The sequence below is a fragment of the Hydra vulgaris genome, chromosome 12 (genome assembly GCF_038396675.1).
Source record: "Hydra vulgaris chromosome 12, alternate assembly HydraT2T_AEP".
In the NCBI taxonomy this organism is placed as follows: Eukaryota; Metazoa; Cnidaria; class Hydrozoa; order Anthoathecata; family Hydridae; genus Hydra; species Hydra vulgaris.
Genome location: NC_088931.1, coordinates 11,826,018 through 11,852,947, shown reverse-complemented (window position 1 = coordinate 11,852,947; position 26,930 = coordinate 11,826,018). Strand labels below are relative to the sequence as shown.

The 26,930-nt window shown below is 28.7% G+C and overlaps 1 protein-coding gene across 1 annotated transcript in view; it reads right to left on the bottom strand.

Moving 5' to 3' along the window:
• Positions 1-26,930, bottom strand: part of LOC105846037 (coiled-coil domain-containing protein 178) — a 45,742-nt gene that overhangs the window by 507 nt on the left and 18,305 nt on the right. The window contains exons 11-20 of the mRNA XM_065812181.1: positions 22,009-22,176; positions 20,717-20,785; positions 20,202-20,255; positions 9,171-9,209; positions 8,971-9,084; positions 8,395-8,540; positions 5,501-5,586; positions 5,342-5,418; positions 424-573; positions 37-258 (exon numbers count right to left, since the gene is read on the bottom strand). Of these exons, the coding sequence (XP_065668253.1) occupies positions 58-258; positions 424-573; positions 5,342-5,418; positions 5,501-5,586; positions 8,395-8,540; positions 8,971-9,084; positions 9,171-9,209; positions 20,202-20,255; positions 20,717-20,785; positions 22,009-22,176 (1,104 nt within the window). The 3' untranslated portion in view covers positions 37-57. The remainder of the gene's footprint in view (positions 1-36; positions 259-423; positions 574-5,341; positions 5,419-5,500; positions 5,587-8,394; positions 8,541-8,970; positions 9,085-9,170; positions 9,210-20,201; positions 20,256-20,716; positions 20,786-22,008; positions 22,177-26,930) is intronic.

The window sequence follows — 26,930 nt, the reverse complement described above, 5'->3', positions numbered from 1 at the left end:
TAAATAATCAAACGATATAAGACTATAATGTCATACATTTTGTGTAATGTATTATAGTTAACATAATTTGTTAATAGATTCCAAAAACTCTGATATACGATCAACAACAATTTTTAATTTATTACGTATTTCAGATATTTCTGTCGCATTTTTTATCGTCATTTGCGAGAATTTTGCTATACCGAGTTTTGTTTGAATTTCACGATCTTTAAAAACACATTCCAATGCTGCATGTAATTGAGCAAATGTTTTACAAAGCTAAAATAATGTCAAATAAAATAACATATACATTCAATAAAATTTCAATATAGATCGATAAAAATGACTTAATAAAAACATAACATTTTACCTCTTCAAAAGTATTGTCTAGATTTATATTAAATAGATGCATTCATTTATACTACAAACAAAATGAAAAATTACGTTTTGCTTGTCTCGTAAACTGTCTTGTGCAAGGGTGAATTTCTCGTAAGTATTAACAAATTCATTTTTTATTGAAATGTGCTTGCTTTGCAATAAACTGTACTTGCGTGCAAGGATTGCATTTATTAAACGGACTTCTTGGACTTGCTCCTGTATAGTAGGAAAAAAAAAACTTAATTTAAAAACTTGTTGAAAGCAAAAGTTTAATAAAAAAGTAAATTAGAAATGGAAACAAAAGAAACATTTGTAAAGTGCGTCAACTAACGCCTTAGAAGAAGTGTTTAGAACAAAAAGAAGAGATAGGGTGTTCAGAGTAATAGGTAAACAGAGGGTGTTTAGAGTAATAAATTAGTGATAGAGAATAGAGGCGTAACTGGATTTTTTATGCTTTTGGCTAATATATTTTTGCCGCCCTAGACAAATTGACATATTTCGGTTTCGAGACTTTTTGAATTGCAAGAAAACAGTAATTGAACTTTTCTTATTTTTATTACGACTATAATGTCATACAATTTGTGTGATGTATTATAAGTTAAAACAATATTGTCTTTATGTTTCACGTATGTAAAACTCATCATTAAAGTATACTAGTCATATATCAAAAGCTCAAATTTTTATTTTATTTACTTTAATATTTGCAAAATCAGTGATTGAAATTTAGTTCATTGACGTTTATTTGACTGGAAAGTCCATGATCGATGATGGGGCGCACAAAGACTTTGTGATGCCCAAGAGAAATTTAATTTTTGCACTTTAACTTAACATTGAGATTTAAAATTTAACATTTAGATAAAAACTTTAAATACTTATAAATATTTTAATTTAAATATTTAAATGCACAATTTAAAATATATTTTATTCTAACATTAAAAAAAAAAATGAATTGCGCACGTTAAAAAATTTAATTGTAGGGGAGAGTCGCCCATTATGAACCGTCCCCTTTTATGGACCACCGATGAAACAAATAAATGCGATTTTATTTTTAAATTTTGGAAACGTAGCATTAAAGAGTGACTTCCGTTCAGTTAAATCGCATTTCAATGATGGCGGTCAGCAAGATTACTTCAAAAAGCTAAGTTAGTATTTTATTTGGTTATTTTTTTCTAAAAGTACACTCGCTTTTTTTTGTGTGTCATTCTACAAATAAATGAACCAGGATAATGCTTCTATGCTAAATGGAAAGCTTTTCCATTTCATTTCTTACTAAATACAAGCGTGTTGCTCCAAATGACATCGTTTTGGTTTTATTTAGTAAAATTAGATGCCCATGTGGTTCTCCCAATATGGACCAACTGCTGTCCCTAAAATGGACCAGTGGTTCAAGATGGGAAACTGTAGTCCATATTGGGGAACATAAGTTCTTATTCTCTTGGATGTTATTATTTTATCATAGGCTATTAATAAATTAAATTATCTTAATCTTATGCTTTATTTTAATCTTTGATTATTATTAGTATTTGAAATTTGACTAGACTATAGCCAGACTATAGAATCTATAATAGATTATAATTATTTAATTATAGTAATTATAGATCTACTAAGTATTTACTATTACTATAATTGACCTATTAAATTTAAATTAGATAATTATATAATAATATAAGTTAAGATATAATTATAAGGCTAAGGGTCTAAAAATAATTACGAATCATTATTAATATTATAGTATTATTATAGTTATAGGCTATAGGCCTAATGATTAAAATTAATTTAATAATAATAATAATAGCCTATTAATAATAATAAATAATGATAAATATTTATTAAGTATTATATTTGTAGTGGTAGATTGTAGTGGGTAAATTTAGACAAATTTATTTTTAAAATTTTGCCCTGTCCTACAATTTATTTCAATCTTTTTTTTTTAATCAGGGGCTGCTGGACTAATGATGATCTTCAACGTGCTATTGAGGCGTACAGAAATGGTGATATTGGCTTGAACAAATGTGCAGCCACATGCGGCATCCCCAAAGCAACTCTAAAGAGGCATTTTGATAATGCTAACAAGTTTGCTAACGGCTTTAAAAAGCTAGGCAGAAGTACTATCCTTCCTGCGAATGTTGAGCTAGAAATACACAACCTAGTTTTAAAATTGGAGGCCATGTTTTTTGGAATGTCGAGGAAAGATTTAATGACTCTGGCATTTGAAGTTGCAGAACACAAGGGTTTAAATAACCCATTCAATAAGGATAAAGGTCAAGCTGGGAAAAAGTGGTATTACAAATTTTTAACCAGGTTCCCTGACCTCTACCTCTGCCAACTAGAAGCTACTTCCATGTCGCGAGCCAGCGGCTTCAACCTGGGGGATGTTGACAGGTTTTTTAATTTACTAGAAAATTTAATAAAAGATGATTGCCTCAAGGCCAATAACATTTACAATATTGATGAATCTGGTATTTCAACCGTGAAAAAAGAAATGCCACCGCGTGCTTGGCCTAAAAGGCAAAAAACAGATAGGTAGCATAGCCAGTGCAGAAAGGGGTGTTAACACAACAGTTGTCTGTTGCGTAAATGCTGGTGGAACACATTATGTTCCACCAATTATTATATTCAAAAGAAAACGGGTTTCTGATGAACTGGGAGATAGTGCACCAGAAGACAGCATTGTAACTTGTTCCGATTCAGGATGGATAAATTCTGAACTTTTTGTACAGTGGATGAGAATGTTCATCAGTCATGTGAAGCCAACAAAAAATGATAAGGTTTTACTTATTTTAGATGGCCACAAATCCCATACTAAAAATCTTGAGGCCATTCAGCTTGCCATTGACAACAATGTCATAATGTTGTCACTTCCACCTTACACAACACACAAACTGCAGCCTCTGGATAAAGCTTTTTTTAAGCCCCTTCAAGTCTACTACGACCAGGAGGTCGAAAAATGGCTGAGACTAAATCCAGGACGTTCAGTGAGTTCATATCAGGTGGCCAATCTTTTTCATCTGGCATATGCAAAGGCTGCTACCATGTCAAGGGCAATTAATGGTTTTGCATCGTGTGGAATTTGGCCATGCTCACGAGATGTTTTTAAACCTCAGGATTATGCGCCATCATTCGCTTTTCAAGCAGGAGACCGCGAGACCATGCTGTCTTCACCACTTACATCAGGGACATTACCAGCACAAGCCCAGGAAGCTTTGATACCAGCATTGGTATGTGTAACTAGACCAGCACAAGACCAGGAGGAGGTTTTGGAACCATCTCATCCATTACGCCTGGAAGTGTGCCACCACTTCCAGGCGTAATGGATGAGATGGTTCCAAAACCAACAACTTATGTGACCCACCCAGTGTCACTGGCTGTTGAAACGTCCCATTCCAAAACAGTTCTGCCACAGGTGCTGGAAAATTTTTTGCTCATCCCAATTTACTCTGATGGGAAATGTTTTTTTAGGTCAGTTGTTGTGTGCACAACACCAGATCTTCAGTCAGCTCAGCGATTAAACGGCAAGCTGGTCAGTCCACTGCTTCATCTGAAGGAACCTGCTATGGCTGACTCACTTCGTAATCAGCTTGTTAGCCATTTGATATCTAATTTGGAAATATTGTCTGTTGACATGCACGGGGATGCCTTAAATGCTGACCAACCCCAGCATCTTCACTTTAACTTGTTAGAAGAGCGTATTGCTCACATTGCCAAACCAGACTCGTTTGTGGGAGAATGGGAGATAAATCAGATCTCCTGTCTTCTGAAAACAAAAATTGTGATTCACAATGCAAACAGGAATGTGCTGATGTATGGTGAAGAACATAGTGGTAACCCCATCACAATGAAGTACACCATGTTTGAAAATAACTCTGGGCACTATGAGGCACTAATTTTTTACATCCGGGCTTTGTCTCCAATTCAGAGACTGGTCCCTGTTCTTCCCCCATAGGGTGCAGGCAAAAGGAAGTGTCGCAAAGAACAGTCAGAAATTCTTACTTCAAGTCTATATAAAAAGCTGTTCCTACAGAAAAGTCCAAAAACAAACACAAAAGTTAAAAAGTCCAAAAACACAAAAATAATTAAAGAAAAAGTAGTAAAGAAATGTAAGAAACCCAAAATGAATTTAACAACTAGTACCAGTATTTTAAATGAAAGTTCATGGCTTTGTTTTATGTGTGGAGAATGTAACATAGAAAATATGATATGCTGTCGATCCTGCAAAAGATGGGCACATGAAGAATGCGCAGGAACTTCAGATTGTGACTTTATTTATGAACTTTGTAAATAAATTTTGAAATATTATTACACATCAGTATTCATGTTTTTGTGTGTGCTAAATGTTAAAATAGTAAAACACTTTATAAATAAAACTGAGTGTATGCATACATGTGCATGAGACTGGTAGAATTAGAATCAAATAAATGGTGGCTCGCTTAAACTTAATACCTTTTTTTTTTTTTTACAAAAAGGACATCTAAAAACCTGTTAAAAATTAGAAGCTTACATACTCTTGAGTATTTATATTCTAATAATTCTATCTTTAGTGTGTATATAATTTGTTTAAATGACCAAGTCAAACCGTTTATAACTAGTCCATAATAGGAACCTCAATGGTCCATATTTGGAGCACAAGCTTAAAGTACCCCCAATATGGACCACTTACGTTTTTGACACATTTTATAATTATTAATAAATCAACCACTACAAGCTTCATATAATATGTTCAGCTGAAGGTAAGAAGTGGTTTACAATATAAAAGTTAACTATTTAAGCAAAAGTGAGTGAATTATACACTCTGCAACAAAAGTGGTCCATAATCGGCGACTCTCCCCTATACAAAAAATATATATTTAGTGTTTTGTTTTTTATTCTTTAGAGGGGTTGGGGGTAAATAACTAATTTTTTGTCTATATTATTTGGTTTCTGACTAGTGGGAGAATTAATATAAAAAAATGCGAAAAAATGGATTTCCAAAAATAAGAAATATTACTTGTGCTTTCTGTAACACTTGATTTCGTTGTAACATTCTTCCTTTATGAACTTCAGCTTGTGCTTCAAAGCGATCAACTATTACACAGTTTAACGTTTATTCATTTTGAACAAGATAGTAACTTTACTAAGATAAAACTTTAGCCAAAAAATAATTTACTGGCAATTTCTTTTAAAGCAGATTTAAGCGTATTTTCAATGTTGGTGTTTAAATTTATTGCCGTATCCAACTCCTCATTTTCTTCACTAAAAAAAAAAAATATCCAACCCCTCATTTTCTTTACTAAAAAATAAAAATAAGAAAGTTCAAGGTTTAGTCTTCTTTGTTATTACTATTACTATAGTTATGATCATTATTAAGGTTATTATTTATCTATTTCAGTTCACATAGATCCATAGAAAACAAAAAACAGGTACAATACATGACAAATTTAAAACGTTTAAGAGCAACATAAGCAGCTCTTAACATCTTACCATGCATTAAGAATAAATATCTAAATCGAGAGTTTGAGTTGAGCAAAATAATGTAATATGTTGGTAAACCAAGTTCAAAGAACATAGTTGTAACACTATCTTGACAATTATAACAAAAAAACTTTAAGCATTATATAGGCAGATTTGAGTCTCTTTAACACAGTGATATTATACTGTTGCCACAAAATGTAATAAAACTGGGTACAATAAGTTTTGAAAAAGCATAATGTAGAAAATGTAGAAGCACCTTAGCTCTGGCATAAAACAAATTTTTTTGATTTAAAATATCACCATTGCCATCAGATACTGTGGAAATGTGTAGGATATTAATAGGCATACCAGCAATATGACAACCAAGATTTAATTTGGCAATAGCAGTGTTTATGCCAAGCATATAGCAAATGCTTTGCTTAAGAAATTAGACAAAAACATTTTATTTAACCTGTAATTGTAAAACTGAACAATCATGACTAGTTGAATGACTAGGTTTGAAACCAAACTGATATTCATCATTTACTGGATTGTGATGAAGCTGAGAAGCAAAAGAGACTTTAGAAGTTTTCGTATACAATTAGATAAAAAAAAATTGCATTGAAGTTACTTGCATCAGAAAATCATCACCAAATTTTTTTTTAAGTAGTGGTACAATAGTTGTTTGCATTATATTCAAAGGCAAATAGCAATGTTTCACTCACATATTAAATAACAATGTTAAATGCAGAGACAATATTTTACCTTCATATTTAATAGCTTCAGCAGCTATACCATAAGGCCCGCAAGATTTGCTGGTTTTTAACCTAGTTATAGCTAAGCTCAAGTCAGAATGATTTATAACATAAAAATCAGATATCAAACCACCATTATCATGCGTGTTGTATGATTGTTTAATAGTCTCCCCAAACTATTAGCAACTGATTCATCACCAGTTACATCCCCTAAGGTGGTTGTATTAAATGTTATTTTACTACTGGACAACTTTTTATATTTTTTTTGTTCAAAAAGTTGTTTGCTAATGTGTTATTGCGGAGCATTTGTTCATTATTTTTGAAGTATGCAAATACAAGCTTAAATTAGGCATGTATATACTTCATTACCTCATAAATGTGACCAGTTTGTAGCTTGTCATATATAACCTATTCACAAAAGCTCTGGCACCTTCATGTTTATCTGCAACTAAATTAGATCATTTAGCAATGCTGTATTCATTGTACTAAATCGTTTTTGCAGGATAAAAATACATGTATCCTGTTGGATACACAAATTATTATCTTAAAATAAGTTTCAAATTTTTTTTGCTCTGCTATGAAACAAATATTTGTACCATATAACGAAGGTAATTGTACAGAATTCAACAAATGAATTAGATAGTTCGAATAGTTGCTGTCATCAGACACATAAACAAAAGAAAGCCAAAATTTACAGAGACTGGGCTTATATCACCTGAATAGGAAGTTCATGCCTCTTTTACTGTTTGTCATCTTTTTAAAAAACATGCATAACATTACAAAACTATCAACCTTCACTATTACATCATGTCGGACAAAATGATTCAGATAAATCGCAGGAAGAAGTTAATAATTTACTAAGTTTGTCATTAGGCACTAAAATGCATGTCAACAACGCAAAAACTCAATTGATTGATTTCTCCTTCGAAGGTTTTATGGGTTTGCCAATATTTGTTGCAGGCAGTAAGTTAAAAACCCAATCCTTACTCAAACTCCTCAGTGTGACCTTACAAAATGACCTTAAGTGGAACACTCATTTCAAAAACATCCATCAGAAATGTTGTGCTGGAATGTCTGCTTGATATCCCTCCTGATTTAATAAGAAAAGCTTATCTTGCCTTAGTCTTTTTGCATATGGTTTATGCTTGGCCCATGCTTTGCGATACCTCTAGCTCTCAATCCATGAAACTTTTAACCATAGAGAAACGTGCAGCAACAATATGAAACAAGCGCCCATGTTCAAATCAATCCTTAAAGCATCTTGAAAGCATCTGCTTCAGATTGACCAAAATAGTTGCCAAATTGAATACTCACCGTCTTTGAGCATTGTTTTTAGTCAAACCTATAGTGCGAAATCTCAGGAATTTGCCTAAGCTGCACCAAAAATCAACTTGATTAATAAAAATTTTTGTGAGTTTTTGTAAATTATCATAAATACTTAGATACTGTATTTACTTAAAAAAGAAATAATAATAAATTGTACAGAAAAATGATGAATTATTGTATCTCTAATAAACTGCTATAACAATGCATTTTAAAAAGTTTTATTGTCAACAGTCATTTTATTGTCAACAAAGATCTTTATATCATGTATTTGATTTTTTTTTTCAAATTTTTTTGTTTAAAAAAACTAATAAAAATTTACTAATGATGCATAACTTTTAAAATAATTTTTTTTTTTAAATAAACCATTTTTTTTTATTAACTACTCAAGTTTTTGGTTTATTACCAAATAAAATGTATTTGGATACACTAAAAGTTTAAATAATCAGTCACATCCAGTGAAATTTATTATTATAAAGTTATCACTTTCTAAGAAGATAAGTAAATATTAAAATCTATATATTTTTTTTACTTAAGATCATTGATTGCAGCCTCGATAATTGATATGCTCTTCTCTATATTAACTCTTAATGAGTTTATTTTCAACATTTTTATTTCTAAATCTGTAGTAGTATCCTCTTGTAAAATTTTATTTTCAGTTACTTCAGATATTTCTTTCTAAATTAAAAAAAAAAAATTTTAAATAAAGAAAATAAAAAACTTTCTCAGTTACTTCAGATATTTCTTTCTAAATTAAAAAAACAATTTTAAATAAAGAAAATATAAAATTTTATTCTCAGTTACTTCAGATATTTCTTTCTAAATTAAAAAAACAATTTTAAATAAAGAAAATATAAAATTTTATTCTCAGTTACTTCAGATATTTCTTTCTAAATTAAAAAAACAATTTTAAATAAAGAAAATATAAAATCTTTAAAATCACAAAAATTAAGCATTTTAATGGTTTTTTGATTAACTATCAATTATTATTCATTGCTATTATTTATTAATATTATTAGATTTTTATTAAAATTTTAATTTATTTTAATTTAGCTACTTATTGACAGTTATAAAAATTGATTTTCATAATGAAAACATTGTAACAAACCTTAAGTGCTTCTTCTTTCGACTCCAGCAATGCAATTTCATTCTCTAATGAAATTTGTTTTGTTGAATTCTTAATTACAACTTGAGATATCAAATCTTTAAATCCTTGAAGTGCCTGAAGATTACAGAAAAAAATCATTTATAGATTAAAAAGTTTATTTATAGATTACAAGCCATATAACTGTGAAAAATGCAAAATACCTTATGACTTATATCATTTTTATGTTTGAGCAAATTAACCTTTAAAAAAATAAAAATCTGATATAAATATCTGATGCATACATACATACATAGATACATACATAGATACATACATAGATACATACATAGATACATACATAGATACATACATAGATACATACATACATACATACATAAATACATACATACATACATACATACATACATACATACATACATACATACATACATACATACATACATACATGCATACATACATACATACATACATACCTACATACATACATAAATACATACATACATATATACATACATACATAAATACATACATACATAAATCTATACATACATACATGTATACATACATACATATATACATACATACATACATAAAATAAATGCTTTGATAACAATAAAGTGTTATCAAAGTTTGATAACACTGATAGTGGCTATGCAACTCTTCCTGTTATCTCCTAATGAGAGTACAGCTCTAAAACTCAGTTTAATGGTTCTGAGGCCAGCTGGTAGTAAGGTTTCCCGAACTCTGTGGTAGCTCTCAGAGAGTCTGATTCCATCAACAGTGCAAAATATCAGAGTATTAACAGTGCCATGTTGCATATGGATGGTGTCCCTGTTAATGCTTTTGGTTCGCATTGTCGAGGCCTTAAGGAGCCCTATGTTACAACTTAGGGTTTACAGGACTGAGAAAATTGCATAGCTCATTGCTTTGGAGGCTGTGCTCTATCTATAATGAGTCAAGTTCTCTTTAAACTTAAATATGCCAAAAGTAAATCAAAACATTAAACATAAAAACCCATCCCCATCACCTAACTGTTTTAATATATCTTTTACTAATATTTGTGGTCTGCAAAGCAACCTTCCATCAGTTGAATCTTACCAAAAATCTTATCTTGCAAAATTCACCAGACTTGCTTGCTCTTAGTGAGACTAACCTAAATTCTGCTAATCCTTCTTCTGATCTCAATGTTGATGGGTACTATCATTTAATTCACAAAGACTCCTATAGCCACATGCTTGGCTTAAGGGTATACATACGCATCAACTCGCCAATTTGTCGTGAAATCAGGTTCAAATCCTTTGACCATTCCTTTATGTGCTTCTGCTTAGCACCGCTTCACTCTATCACCTTTCTCTTTGTTCTTTATCGTTCTCCTTCTTCCCAAGATTGCACTCTTTTAGATATAATTTCTAACCAAATTGAACATGCTCTCTCTCTTTACCCCTCTGCCAATATTGTAGTTATTGGTGACTTTATTACTTATCACACTGAATGGCTTGGTTCAAACGCCACTGACCCTGCTGGCAATAAAGCCTATAATTTCTGCATTTCTCAATCTCTTACTCAAATAGTTAACTTTGTGACTCGTTTTTCTGACAACCCTAATCATTTACCATCACTCCTTGATTTATGTCTAGTCTCTGATCCAAGTTTGTATTCAGTTTCTCCTTTTTCTTCCTTAGGTGGTTCTGACCATGCAAGACTCACCCTATCATTGCACTACTTACTACTACCGTAAAGCTGATTGGGACTCTTTTCATGATTTTCTTTGTGATGGTCCTTGGGCTGATGTCTTTTCTCTCAGCTGAAAAATGCGCCTCGTATGCTATCTCCTGGATTCAGGCAGAAATTTTTTTTTTTTGTTATTCACCTCCTCAAGGCCGAGAAGGCCACTACAGATGAGGAGGCTACTTAATAGTGGTTAAAACCCTCTCTCTCTTGTGCAGCTGCTATATCTAATTGTAACCATTTTTTTCATCTTTTTCAAAAGAACAACTCTCTTGAGAACAGCTATTTATTATTGCAAGAAATCGATGTAAAAAGGTGCTGTCAGATACTAAGCTCCATTATTCTCAGTTCACTAAATCTCGTATCTTGTCTCAGAGTTAGGCTCCAGAGACTTTTCGAAAATCATCAACAGCCTTGTTAACAAAGGAAGGTCTAACATTCCATCTCTCATTCACGGAACTGATCTTATTACTTCTCTTAACTCTCCCAAGGATAAGACTGAACTATTTGCAAAGAACTTCTCTTTTAATTCGACTCTTGAATCTAATGGCCATTCTCTTCCTTCCATTCCAATTAAACAGGTTAACCCATTGTTAGAAATTCAAATCACTCCAGCTTCCATTGCTAAAGTCATAGCTTGATTAAACTTTTTTCTACGGCTTGTGGTCCAGACAACATTCCTGTCACAAAATTGTTCTCCAGAACTCTCTTCAATTCTTCTTCTCCAAACTAGTTAATAAGTGCTTGACTGAGTCTTGTTTTTCTGCCTGCTGGAAAATGGCATCGGTTGTTCCAATTTTCAAAAACTCTGGGTAACACTGTTTCTTTCTAACCACTGTATTGAAGTCATCCTCGAAGACCAACACTCTTTTTTATTTCCAGTAACTTCTGGGGTACCTCAAGGTTCTATCCTCAGTCCTATTTTGTTTCTTATCTACAATAATGATCTTCCTGACAACCTAACCTCTAAAGTAGCTCTTTTTGCTGATGATTCAACTTTATACTCCTGTCTTGACAAAAAGTCTTCTCCTTTCGATCGCTTAGAACAGGCAGCCGATCTTGAATCTGATTTTACTTGTGTAATGGATTAGGGCTGACAGTGTTTTGTAAATTTTAACTCCAATAAAACTCAGTTATTTACTGTAAACAACTATCACAGTACTGTCGACATTCCTATATTATTGAATGGCAACCCTCTCACTGATTCCTCTTCTTTATGTCTTCTTGGATTATCATTTACTACTGACCTTTCATGGTCATATATATTTCATGGTCAAACCATATATACAATTGATTTCTAAATTAGCATCTGCTAAGGTTGCTTAACTTTATCGTGCTTGCCATTTTCTCTCTTCTGATTCCATTCTCTACCTCTACAAATCTCTTTGTATGGTATTCGTCCCTGTATGGTATACTGTCATATTTGGGCTGGTTTTTTTAATGATCCTCTTTCTCTTCTAGACAAGGTCCAAAAACACATTGTAAATGTAGTTGGACCCGGTCTATCTGCTAAGCTTGAGTCTCTTTTCCATAGTTGTAAAGTTGCATCTCTTTCTCTTTTCTACAAATATCATCATAGCCACTGCTCAAAGGAGCTTTTATCTCTAGTTTTATCAAACAAAACTCGTTCTATCTTCATGTTTTCCTGACTCATACAACCTTCAACTTTTTAAGTCTTCTGTCAACCGTTTCCTTGCTCTATAACTCTATTCTTTGTTTTCTTGTAACTTCCATCTTAATAGTGGTTCTTGCAGCTTTGTTGGGAGTGAATCAGAATAAAAAAAAAAAAAGGTTCCTTATAAAAATTTTTGTTTTCATAACAACATTTTAAAATCAGCTTGTTTCTTTTGTTTAATATTTTATTAGTGACTCTTAATGTGGTACTTTTCAGTTAAACAAAGATTGTATGATTTTTAATGGTTGCACTTTATTGATAATTTTTCATGTTTTATAAGATATGTATATCCTTTTTTTAAATTCCCACATAAATTTTTTTCTGTAGAGCTTGCTTTATTCACATGTTGAAATGATTTTTAGTGATTTTTTTGTGGTAGTAACATGGTTGGTATGGATTTGATTAATTCACATTTGGTTGCAGTGAAATTAATACTTTTTATCATTTTTAGTAAGTTATTTTCAAAACTTATTAGTTCAGGAGACTGAGGTAGGCATTTTCTTGATTTAAAAGTTAAGTTTTTTTTTGTATTTTTCAAAAAAACTGTACCTAACTTGTCAAGATACTTTAAAAGGAACTTTGACAAAAAAATTTTTTTTTAAAACTAGTGTGTTTCAAAAGCTTCACTTGTTTTTTTTAGATCATTATGAAGAACATCAAAAATCACCTTAAAAAATGTTGCAAGTTTCCAAACTCTTACTTAAAATTTCCCTGCCTTAGGGCTCTTGTTGAGTAAATAAGTGAGTAAGTTGAGTAACTGCATAGCTCATTGCTTGAAATGCAGTGATGCAGTGAGTTCTGGCTCAGGAGGAACCAAGAGATTTGTGGTTCGATGCCCAATAAGCGACATTGGTAAGGAAGGAGACATGAATCTGCCATGCCATGCTCTATCAATAAATGAGAATTCTTTGATAGAGTATGGCATCTTTAAAATTCTCTTTAAAATCATAAAGACTGAATAAATTACATAGCTCATTGCTTAGGGTGCCATGCTCTAACTATGATTGTGTCAAATTCTCTTAAAACATGATCAAAATACCCAAAAATATTAAACATAAAACACCATAGCCACCCACTAACTGTTTCAATATATCTTTTACAAATATTAGTGACCTTCAAAGTAAGTTACTATCAATTGAATTTTATCTCTTGGAAAATTCACTACTTACTTGCTCTTTGTGATACTAATGTGAATTTGACTGTTTCAAAGACTTGCATACTTGGCACATACTTATGCATCATTTCACCTATTTGTGGGGAAATCAAGATTGATCCTTTGATCATTCTTTTGTGCTTTTGCTTAGCACCTCTTTACCCAATCACCTTTCTCTTTCCTTTCAGACAATTCACTTTCAATTCCAATATCCACATCTTCAGTGAATAATTGATTAAACTAGTCATTTTCATAAGGAATAATTTTTTAGCAGCTTTGATGAGAAAGGTAGCTCGGGAGTAGCGGTTAAATGCAAATTGACTGTGTGGGGGTATTTAATCAAAGTCGCAAGTTTTTGCCCTTTAATGCGAAAAGACAGAGCTAGCAAAATCTCTTTTAAAACTGCATCATTATTATAATGCAGGGAATCAAATAAAAATTTTAAAATTGTATCATCAGTTAGCAAATTTGCATCATAATTTACTAATTCCTCTACAGCTATTTTGATTGGTTGAAGAGCATTCAAAATATTTTTGAAAGCTGAAACATAATTATCGTTAAACTGCTCTAGAGAGTTCAAGTCATTTAATGCTTTTTTTACAGAGTTCATCACTTTTAAAAATCTTTCAACCTTTGTCACAATGCTTTTTTATCCAGTTCTGTGCTTTTCTTTTACATAGTCATGTTAATTGGAATTTCATTTTAATGAAAGTTTAAAAAACATCTAATTTACAAAACTGTTTTTCTACTCATTTGTAAAGCCATATTTATCTTATTTATGCAATTATTTTAAAAAAGTTAAAGGGGTTTGAAGTTATTCAGTTTATTACTTTCAGTTTCAGAGTTGTTACTATAGAGATACTGTTAGAGTTCTCAATGGAAAAACTGGATTCATTTTCTAAAGAATCAATGTGACAAACAAAATGGAATTTCTTTTTGGCAAAAATTTAAAAAACCTAACTAGTTTTCTTATCATATGTAAGGCCACATTTATATTATCTCTTATTTATATTTGGGGTTCAAAATCATTTAAATTATCAATTTCAGTTTCAGATTCCTTAGAGTCGTCACTAGAAAAACTTAATTCTAGAGAATCAATGCAACAATTATTAGGATTTTCATTTTATTTATAAAAAACGTCTATTACAGCCAAGTGTATGGCCTTGTTATAACACAATTGGCGTATAAAATTAGACAATCTTTTAAATATGATCATTACTGCAGCAGTTTCAGTGGCTGATGCAACAACATCTAAAGAAATAATTGTAAACTCTCATTAAATGGGTCAATTATTATCTCAGCTTATATACAGCTTTGATGAACTTTAACTACTTCTAGATTAATAAATAATTTATTGAAATCAATATTATTTAAATATCTTTGATTGAGTAGTCCATTCATCAAATGTTCATCAACTAAATTTTTCACTTTTTCTTTATGTGATTTTATTTTAACAATAAATTCTTTTTTTGCCACAGCACAATATTCCTGAATTAGTTTCATTACATTGTTTTTACCTTTTTTACCTGTAAAAATGGTCACCTATATAACATAGACTACCTTGCAAAATTTTAGCACTGATATCAAATGGGTTTTGGAGAAATTTTTACTTTAAAATCAGCTATTTTTAGCAATTTATTATGTTAGGCGGCCATTTTGATTTCAGTATAGTTTTTGTTTTACAAGTTACTGTTCAACTAAACATGTAATTAAGTTGAAAATTAGCACCGGTATAGTTTTTAGGACAAGAAATCAGAATATGGTATTTGTTTTCAATGAAAATATTTAGAACTATATCAATATGGGGATTGTACTTCACCTACAGATATTCTTGAAATTTTAACAAAGGCAAAAAGGAGACCTGGTAACCATGGTAGCATTATTTTTTGTGAATTTTTTTTCGTTTTTAATAAAATAGATATTTTAATGAGTGTTTTGGTGCAAAGTTTAGAGGTGGGTTTTTTGAAATTTTTTGTAAAAATATAGGAGTATTATATGGAAAAATAAGTATTATAGGGCTGTGTTTATGATTTTTTTTTTAATTAATTAATTGACATTGACAATTTTCATTAGTCATCAAATATTATACAAAAGAAAACCTTTTAACCTATTATTTAAAGAAACTTTAATTCAAATAAATATTTTTTTTTAATAAATTTGCTTTCTAATTACTAACATATTATGTCATCTTTCATTAAAACAAAAGAAACACTCAATATTAAAATGCTAAGACTGATATTTTAAGAGCTGTTGTTTGTTCTCTGTTGTTTGTTCTCTGCTAATCATTAAATAAAAAAAAAATAATTATAAAATCATAGTTAAAAAAATAAATACATATAATATTTAAAAATACTAATGATAAAAGTTTATTCTTTTTTAAATAAATGTATATATGTCTGTGTATTTTGTGTTTATTTATAGCTAAATAAAAAATTGAAAAAAATAAAATGAACAAGATTTTGTGTACAGTTGGTATTTTATCATATGATCAATGTCATAAAATGGTGTACACTAAATGATTTGGCTTAAAAGATTTATCAAGCTATTCAGAGAGAGATTTATTATTTTGAAGATCTGGGCTACCAATATTAAACTTCAATGTGAAAATTTGTTTACATCATGAGCAAATTTTACTTAACCGGTTTGCTAACTCCCAAAAAAATTGCATCGACCCATTTAAAAGACATAAAACTAATATAAAAGCTAACTTTTTACTTTTTTAACTTATTGTGCTGTCTTTTTACAAAAAAACACATCTAGTACACTTTCAATTAGTTTGAAAAATTTTAATTTTTTTATTTTATTTCTAATATTATTATATTATTAATTATTATTTCCTAATTTTGGTGAATTTTATTCATTTTTGATATATTTATAGGTGGTTTGCAAGAAATTAATATTCAACTGGCAAAAGATATGTGTTCAGTTGGTATTGAAACAACACCTAGTTTTAAAATGTGTCCTTTATGTCAAAAAGACGTGGTAAAAAAAATATATGATTGGTTTACTTTACAGGACCACAATGGTGAAGATGATTTTCTGAAACAAACATTTTTTGATGAAGATATAAAAATTACGCAAGAAAAAGAAACTATAAACACCAGTTTTGATAAATTATATGACCACCAGTAAAATTTCATGGGGTTCCACAACATGCTAAAATTTCTCTATGGAAAAGAAAATTAATGCAGGCTACTGATGTTATATCAAAAAAGCTATCAGTTATCCTCAATGTTAATGCAGCAGACCTGAAAAATGATGTTACTGAGGAGCCGAATGTTGAACATCAGAAGAAAGCTGAAGATCTAGATAAATTAATACTTTCAATGCAAGAAAAGCTGAAAACAGAAAACAAAAAAGAAAAGATTCAGATTTTAACATTGGTTCCAGATTCATGATCTTTAAGGAAAACAGCTGAAATATTTAATATTTCAAAGTCAACCATAATTAAAGCAAGAAAACTTAAATTTGAATAAGGAATATTAACACTTCCAGAAAAAGGTAACATTGTTAGAATTGAATCAGATATCATTGATAAGGTGGAAAGCTTCTATTGTAATGATCAATTTAGTAGGCAGTTGCTAGGTATAAAAAATTTTGTAAGTGTATCCAAAATAAACATGTATCAAAGTGATTACTTCTTTGCAATTTAAAGGAATTATTTATTGAATTCAAACTAGAGTAAGCTCAATCCAAAATGGGATTTTCTAAATTTGTTCAGTTAAAGCTAAAATAGTATATTTATGCTGGTCAAAAAGGAACCCATGCTGTTTGTATATGTGCAATACACCAAAACCTAATGCTTATGCTCAGCAGAGTTTAAACTGGAGAAGAATTACCATGAACTTATCGAGAAGATTGTTTGAAACAGAGAGTCAAGGGAATGCATGGTCCATAGATGTAATTGTTGCCCTGGAATTCAAAATATTATAAATTATATATATAACTGCAAATCTATTGCAAAATGAAGGATCATTTGAAGAGAATGACGAAGTGGATGAAGATGAAACAATTGAATACAAACAGTGAAGTTCAACAGATAGAGCAGAGTTTCTAAGTTACTCATCTACAATAAGCGAATTCATTGGAAGTCCTAGTGAAAAACTTGATAGCATAACATCTCACTTTTATATTGCTAAAGCACAAAGTAAATATTTAAATACATTAAAGTCATATATACCCATAAATGAAATTATTATTTTAGTTGATTTTGCAGAAAACTTTAAATTTGTCATACAAGACAAAATTCAGAGTTACCACTGGAACCAACAGCAATGCACACTACATCCTGTATTATTTATAACAAAAACAAAGAGGGGGCTACTAAAAGACAACCAACGTCTTTATGTTTTATATCTGATGACTTAACACATGATATTGGATTTATTTATTGTATAGTAAAAAGAACTGTCCAATTTGTACAAGAAATGTTTCCCAATACCACAAATATCCACTATTTCTCTGATGGTTGTGCTGGCCAGTACAAAAATTGCAAAAAAATTTTAAATTTATGCCATCATGTTGAAGATTTTGGGATGCAATGTGAATGGAATTTCTTTGCAACATCACAAGGAAAGTCACCATGTAATGGCATTGGTGGAACAGTTAAATGACTTGTTTTAAGTGCTAGTCTTCAATGTCCAATTGACTTACAAATTCAGAACGCTGAAGAAATGTTCAATTTTTCAAAAGATAACATATTTGGCATCCACTTCTTTTTTTTAAAAGGCGAAGATATTTTATCAGTCCGTAAATCTTCGACTCTCTGATTGAATAATGCAAAAACTTTACCTGGTACAAGAAGTTTCCACTAATTTAGTCAACAGGATGCAACAAGCATAAATGTCAAGAGTCTCTGAGCAGGAGGAATATAATCTAACATTCAACCTTAATGGCTCACTTCAATATCTTCATTAAATCATTGCAGGAAAATATTATATCTGCAAATATGATATGTTTAACTGGGTTGGTTAGGTATTTGAAGTTGATGAAAGAAATTAAGACGCCCTTGTAAAATTCATGCTTCTCATTTACCTAACACTTCATTACACTGGTCAAGTAGAGATGATTGTTGTTGGGTTCCTAAGCCTCATATTTTAATTATGATAAAAAAAACCATTATCTTCAAGAACAGGGCTCATATACCAGACACAGATGATTTTGCAAAAATCCAATCTTTAAATAAACTCAATCATATTACACCAGTTTTCTTTTATAAGCAATTTATGAATTATTCAGATGCAAGTTCTGGTTTTTTATTGACTAGTTTTTTATTTAAAACTTGTATTTGTTTGATTATTTTGACTTAATATATTGAATTTATTATGAATTTTTCATTTTAACTATTGTTAATGGTTTTTTTTTCTTATAATGGAAGTTTTCAAAATAAGCAATTTCTTAATAAGTAACATCCAATTGTACTTTTTCATTATAATTCCTTTAATTATTTATAAAAATCCTCAAAAAACCCACATCTCAATTTTGTACCAAAACGCTCTTTAATAATCTATTTTATTAAAAACAAAAAAAAATTTTTAAAAAATTAATGCTACCATGATTACCAGACCTCCTTTCCACCTGTAAAATCCAGGAGGTGCAATAAAATCCCAATATTGATAAACATCTAATTGTTTTCATTAAAAACAAATATCATATTCTGATTCCTCGTCCTAAAAACTATACTGGTGCTAATTTTCAGCTTAATCAGTTTAGTTGAACAGTAACTTGTAAAACAAAAACTATAGTAAAATCAGTGCTAAAATTTTGCAAAGTAGTCTATGTTATATAGGTGACCATTTTTACAAAGTATGAAAGAAATCTGAGATGGTGGGTTACAAACCTTAAAGATTTGTCCTACTTTCTCATGGAATACCTTATAACCAATCGAAAACTTACTTAACCAATCAAAAAATTACTTAACCAATCAAAAAATTACTTAACCAATCAAAATAACTGAAATTGTCAGTACAGTGAAAAACCGAATGTCATTTGATGTTTCTTGAAAAATAAATTTTGCTAGATTACAAGGCATTAACAATACAAATACTTTTCCCCCTGCGGATTCAGAAAAGTATGAAAATTAAACCTTGCAGTTTTTACTCAAAATCAATTTTTATATTTACTGAATTGAGAAAGGAACAAGTATTTGTATTGTTAACGCTCTGTTAGTGTTGCCAGTATTAAAAAAAAATAACCTAAGTCATGCGCAGCAAAAGTTTTGATTTGATTTTTACACTTTTCGATATTAGATATTAAATATCAATCTAAGAAAATCTAAATCATGGAAAGAACTTTAACTGATGGTATATATATGTATGTATGTATGTATTTTTATATATATATATATATATATATATATATATATATATATATATATATATATATATATATATATATATATATTATATGTATTTATGTATGTACTATGTCTGTCTGTCTGTCTGTCTGTCTGTCTGTCTGTCTGTATGTATGTATGTATGTATGTATGTATGTATGTATGTATGTATGTATGTATGTATGTATGTATGTATATTTGTATGTATGTATGCATATACATACATAATTACATGTCTAAAAAACATACTTATATTTATATATTATTAATATAAAAATGTTAAAATAGTGTCTAAAATGTTTATAAAAAATTTAGCAAAATTTTGTTTAAATAAAAAAAACCTGTTGATCTACTGTCAACATAGAACCTTCTACTTTGTCTTTTATATTGCTAAGCTAAAATATATAACAGATTTATGTTCTAGAGCAATATTCTAATTTACAGACATCTTTATTACTATTTAAAAAAAAAAAAAAAAGATAATCATCAACAGAAAAAACTACTAAAAAACTAAAATCTACAAAATAAACTGAATGCAAAGCAGAAATCTAAATACAAAAATTAACCAAAGCAATAAACTGCTAAGGTTTCTGCAAAAATGATGCTATGTTTCTGCAACATTTTTGATTTGCTACTATTTGCAAATTGACAAATGAATATCATTAAGATTTAATTCTTTAAATATTAAAAGACATTTTTTTCACATAAAAGAATTTTTTTTCTAACTTATCAATTTCCAAACAATTTTTTGATATGTTAAAAAAAACAAAAATGTTTTCAATAATATTAGAGAAAAATAGATATTCTCAAGAATGAACTTTCAAAAATTATTTTATGTAACATTTCACTAAAATACCTTTAACCGATTATCTTCGCAAACCCTTTTCTGAGCTAAAAACTCTGCTGTGTCTGACTTAATTCGTGCCTAACAAATAAAAATTAGGAAAGCGGAATTCAAAAAAAAAAAAATTTTAGTAATGGTGGAACTTTCAATTTGAAATTAAGAAGTTTGACATTCAAATTTTTGTGTGAAAATATTATATAATTCAATCAAATTTTGAGAAAATACTATATAAAAAACTATATAATACTATATAAAATAGTATATAATACTATATAAGTTTAAAAATAAAACACTCAGATGATTGTAGTAGCTACAATTGCAGTTTTGGAGTTTAAAGTCAACAGGTTTCAAATAAAAGTAAAAGAAAAATCAGTAGACTCTTCAACTGCAGTGCCCCCTGTTATTCAGTTCGAAGATTAATTTAATGACTTTTATGCTTTATTTATGATGAAACTTGCTGGAAATGAAAAGCTTAAAAAAGATATTATTTGAAAGCTAACAATGGTTTTTCTGCTCCAACAAAGCTATGTAGTGACTATTTTATTGCTAAAAACCTATTTTGCAATGTTTCTACATCACATAACAACTTAGATTCAAGACAATATGCTTTGACATTTGATAACATTATTGATATATTATTATAATATGGTAAGATCATTTCCCAATTCTACTGATAATGAAGTTTTTGCTGCACTTTCTACCCTATAGCCAAATTTCTAAAGCACTTAAATAAAATTTTTGTGTTATTAATTACCATTATCTTTGATATTATTATGAACATTATTACTTTTATTATATAAAATATATTGCTACCTTGCTTATACGTATATGGCTACCAATATGTCCTGTTGATAAACATATTGCTACCAATATATCTCCTGATAATAAATATATTGCTACCAATATAAATCTTGAATAGCAATGAATGAAATATAAAAAGTAGAACTTTATACTCAAATAAAATTAAAAACTTAAAAAAAAAGAAGGTAAAAAAGCTATAAAAAAATAAATATATTGTTTTCAAATAAAAAAAAAAAAGTAAAACAGCTGAATTTATACCTTTTGTAGCTATACAATAATAACAACTTTCTTTTGAGTTCTTATTATTTATTTATTATTTTATTGTTATATTTTTTTTTATTGTTGTACAATAAGTTTATAACAGTTTTCGAAGTTTTCATTAATTTTAAAATCTAGTAATAGATTTATCTTCATCAAAAAAAAAAAAAAAAAAAATTGATTTATATTTTATTAGTTTTATTTTTACCATTTAATTTTTTTTAAGTTGGTAAAATATTAACAACCTTTAAAATAATACAATTGTGACTTTCTTCTTCATTTTGTGTCTTGAGATCTTGACATCGAACAGATAAGTTTTCTTCGATTTCTGTTGCCTGGTCACGTTGTTTATGATATTCAGATAACAACTTATTATGAATAACTTGAAGTCTTTTAGTTTCTTCTTGGATGATCTAGAAAAAGAATTTTTATTTACATGTAGTGATCTGCACTGCATGTAAATAAAAAGTTTAACATAAAAATTAATGTATGACTTAAATTATCAAACTCATAATTGATGTCACACAACAAGGTTTGCATTAAATTAAATCAAATTTATTTATTGCACATATTTTATATATATATATATATATATATATATATATATATATATATATATATATATATATATATATATATATATATATATATATATATATATATATATGTAGATATATATATCTACATATATATATATATATATATATATATATATATATATATATATATATATATATGTAGATATATATATATATATATGTATATATATATCTACATATATATATATATACATGTATATATATATATATATATATATATATATATATATATATATATATATATGTATATATATATCTACATATATATATATATATATACATGTATATATATATATATATATATATATATATATATATATATATATATATATATATGTATATATATATATATATATACATATATATATATATATATATATATATATATATATATATATATATATATATATATATATATATATATATATATATATATATATATATATATATATGTATATGTATATAAATTAGGGTTATGACTTTTTTTCAACCCCATACTCCTGTACTGTATTTTGATGAACTTTTACCTAAAAAGCATGAAATGAACTATTATTTGCATATCTTTTGAAAAAAGTTCACCCCACCATTGAAAAATCGATTTTTAACTATTGAAATTTATTTAAATTCAGTTAAATATTTTAATGAGTATAACTTAAAATGTCAGTTTTAAGTTTTTTTAAGACCGGTAAAATTTTTTATTATTATTTTTTTATTTATTTGATAGACTGCCTGCTCAAAACAAAACCCTCAGTCAATGTAGCAGCACTCCATTGTGAGTCAGCCTATAAGGTAGTCGATGTAGCAACACTCCACACTGTTTTACAGTTAAAAAATAAAAATAAAATGTTTTTATTTTTAAAAAATAAAATAAAAATTCTAGCCTTTTAAATTGTGGTTTTGTGGTTTAATTACTTCCTGTAATTAAATTAATGTGTTTTGACATAATCTAAACTTAATTTTGTCAGTTTTAAAAGCACAAACAAGCAAAGAGCCATTTTTTACCACAAACACATTTTCTTAGCCGTAAAGTATAGGAATAAATATATATATATATATATATATATATATATATATATATATATATATATATATATATATATATATATATATATATATATATATATATATATATATATATATATATAGTACTTTTCAATATCTCTCAATTCTGGGCAGTTTGGAGGATTTTCTGTTTTAGGCACAAATTTCACATTATTCTTTTTATACCATTCCATAACTAGTTTACAATAAGGAATTGAAGCTAAATCAAGCCAGAACACAGGTCTGTTATTGTGTGATTTAATGAGAGGTAAAAGGCGTTTTTGTAAACATTCTTCAACATATATTTAACCAGAAAGTGTGGACTGAGAAATATAAGGTGCTGATTTTTTGCCGCAACTGCAAATAGCTTGCCAAATCGAAGCTTTTTTAGCAAACTTGTCATGATTTGTGTATTTAAATTTCTTATCTGCTTTTCCTCTATATTTGGCAATATAATAAACAGCACCAGGAATTTGTTGATGATCGTATATAAGTTTCATCGCCTTCAATAATACAGAAATTTTTAGCAATAAAATTGTCATACAACTTTTTGCCGCGGGTTCTTGCATTTTTTGTTGAGTTTCAGAATGATTGGGCACTTTTTGTGCTTTGAATGAATGAAAACCATGTTTGTTTCTAACTTTTACAACAAAACTATGAGAAAATCCATATATTTTTGCGCGTTCCCTTAATGAAAGGCTTGGGTTATTCTTAAAACTGTTAACCAGTTTTCTAACTAGTTTTATATCTTCCTTTCTTCCACCACCAGATTTGCGTTTGATCGACTTTGTTTGAGAAAAACGTTGAATAACATGACTACTGATGTATTTGCAACAATTTTGCTATCGAATTGTAGCTACTAGCAGGATTTTGTAAATATTTGTGCATAATTTTTTCTCTTACGTCTTCTTCTTTTGTCATTTTTAAAATTAATTTCAAGTTAAATCCAAAAACTAACATATTTTTTTGAAACCACAACACGTTGTAAACAAAATACAAAACAATTAAAAAGATTTTAATACAACTACTGAAAAAAAATGACGTGTTTATTCTTTCACATTTATTTCGTGTACACACTTTAAGAGCATCAATGTGTACATAAAATGACTGATTTGGCTGCAGTCACAATGCAGTTACATACACCAACTGATTTAAGCAGGAAAATGGTGTATTATTGTACATTATTTTTTGCATTACTATAGTTCCAATTAAAGTTGTAGAAATTAACACTGACTTTGGGGATAAATAACTTATGAAGATATTTAATTTTTGATAAAAATATAATTTAAATAACTTTGTGTAGTGTTGTGAGAACATTATATAATAAATGATAATCTATCACAACTTAATCAGAGCTGATGAAGCTGTAAACGCAACGAAGTATACTAAAATTTATGTCAATCTGAAAAGTTAATACAATATTTAAGTTAAATTGGAATAGCCTTAGTCGGGTGTACAACCATCAACTTTATGTTTAGTTAGACACTTTATTAAAAGAAAGGTTTTTCTAGATTTAAAATCTAGTGTCACAAAATCAAATAACCCATTCTAACAAATTGCTAAATAAAATCGCTAAACTTTCTCCTAACTCTTTTTATTGCATGACATAATTAAAACTATTAGGAAACAAAGTATTTAAAAAGGAGTTACTTTTTATCAAATAAAAGAATTAACTCATAATTTTTGTAATATTAAACAATACTAATATGTAATATATTTTTTTACTCAGTAATGTATATGACTTAAAATGTAGCAAAGAACAATACTTAAAAAAAAATATACTTAAGTAAAAGTACACATTTAAAAAAATACTTAAAAAGTACAAAATTTACAAAAATACTACGCAATTACAGTAACGCAAGTAATTGTAATTTGTTACTATCACTGCAAAAAAATGTACTCATAGTTGCGCACCAACAGAAATTGATATTTCCTTTTTCTATTTTTAAGACAAAAAAAACTTTCAATTTGTCTAATATTTAAATAGATGATGGATTTCAGTATATAGAATGTAGAAATGAAATGAACTCAAATTTATTTTTGTGACATGATGCGTTTTGAAAATGGGTTTCTCATATAGTTATCCTCAGCTAAAACTTAATTTAAAAATATTTTTTTTTAAAATGATAAATTATAATATGATATACAATAGCGAAAATATAATAAAAACCATAAAACTGAAAATCACAAATTTCCTATCAATAGACAATAGTATCAATTATAAACTTTTTTAAAAAATGTCCAACATAAAACAGCCATGTAAAAATTTTTATAAAATAAATAGTGTCTTTTAACATGGTTTACTTGTTTATTCATACCAAATTTTTCCCATCATTCATACTTTCATTAAATTTTAAAGTATGCTGAATTAGTATGTTGCATTAGACAGGAAGGTGGGGGAGAGTAAGAAAACTAGACGAATAAAAATTTTCGGAGTGTGAAGAGACAGATACAGTACAAGAATGCAACTTTGCTGAATAACAAGTCAAATGAGAAGGAGTTTTGGCTGATGGAACTTGAGATTATAGCTAGGTTGAGCAACAGCCATAATAGTATTTGTAGGAATATTAGATTGCAGAACCAACTGTTTAGCTCAAGCTTGGTAGATAGAGTAGATCCAACTAAGACATGTACCAGAAAAAATCTGTACGTGTTCTGATGTGGTGTTTACGGAAACTGTGCATCATTTTAAATAGCTAATTGTTTTAAAACGTCATTGTATTAGTGTTATTCAAAAATTTAAACAACTCTGTTATTTAAACAATTAGTTTTAATAAAATGTCATCAAATCAAGATAAGAAGTGAGAAAAAATTTTGCATTCTCTCGCTGAAAATCCTGGTGTATCAAAAAAAACAATTTCTAAAGAGTTGCAGATTGCTTTGAGAACAGTGCAGAGAGTTGTAAAATGATTTCAGGACACTGGCACAATCAAAAGGAAATCAGGAAGTGGAAGAAAAAAATGTTTTGTTAGACGAGATCTTGGTAAAAAAGTTAAAGATGCCTTAGACAGAAAACCGGAGATTTCTTTTCGAACTTTAGCAAATAAATTCAAAACAAGTGTTTCCACTATACAAAGAGTGAAGAGAAATTGTGGTTATAAATTTTATAAAAAAAAAAAAGTTCCTTGTCGTGAAGAAAAGCAAAAAATGTCGCAATTTGTTGACAACAGTCTTCCACACAGGAACAAATAAGAGATTTTAAAGATTTTAAAGAATCAAGAGTAAGAAAATGGAAACCACAATAAAGAGAAGCAATCTTGGCAGAAGTTAACTTTGGAATCAATTGTATATATGGTTTCTATGAGAGGTCAGCAATGAATGATTACCTAAGAAGCCGTAAAGTATAGGACTCAGTGAGAGGGTTACCATTCACCAATATTTAATTTTATATATTACTCAGTTTAACTCCCCACTTGGTGAGCTAATGTAAAAAAACTTAAAAAAAAAAAATAGGAACTTCAACAATATTGCATGAACATGAAAGTTCTTTTCACAGAACTTTGATGTTTAGCAATTTTTCATTCAAA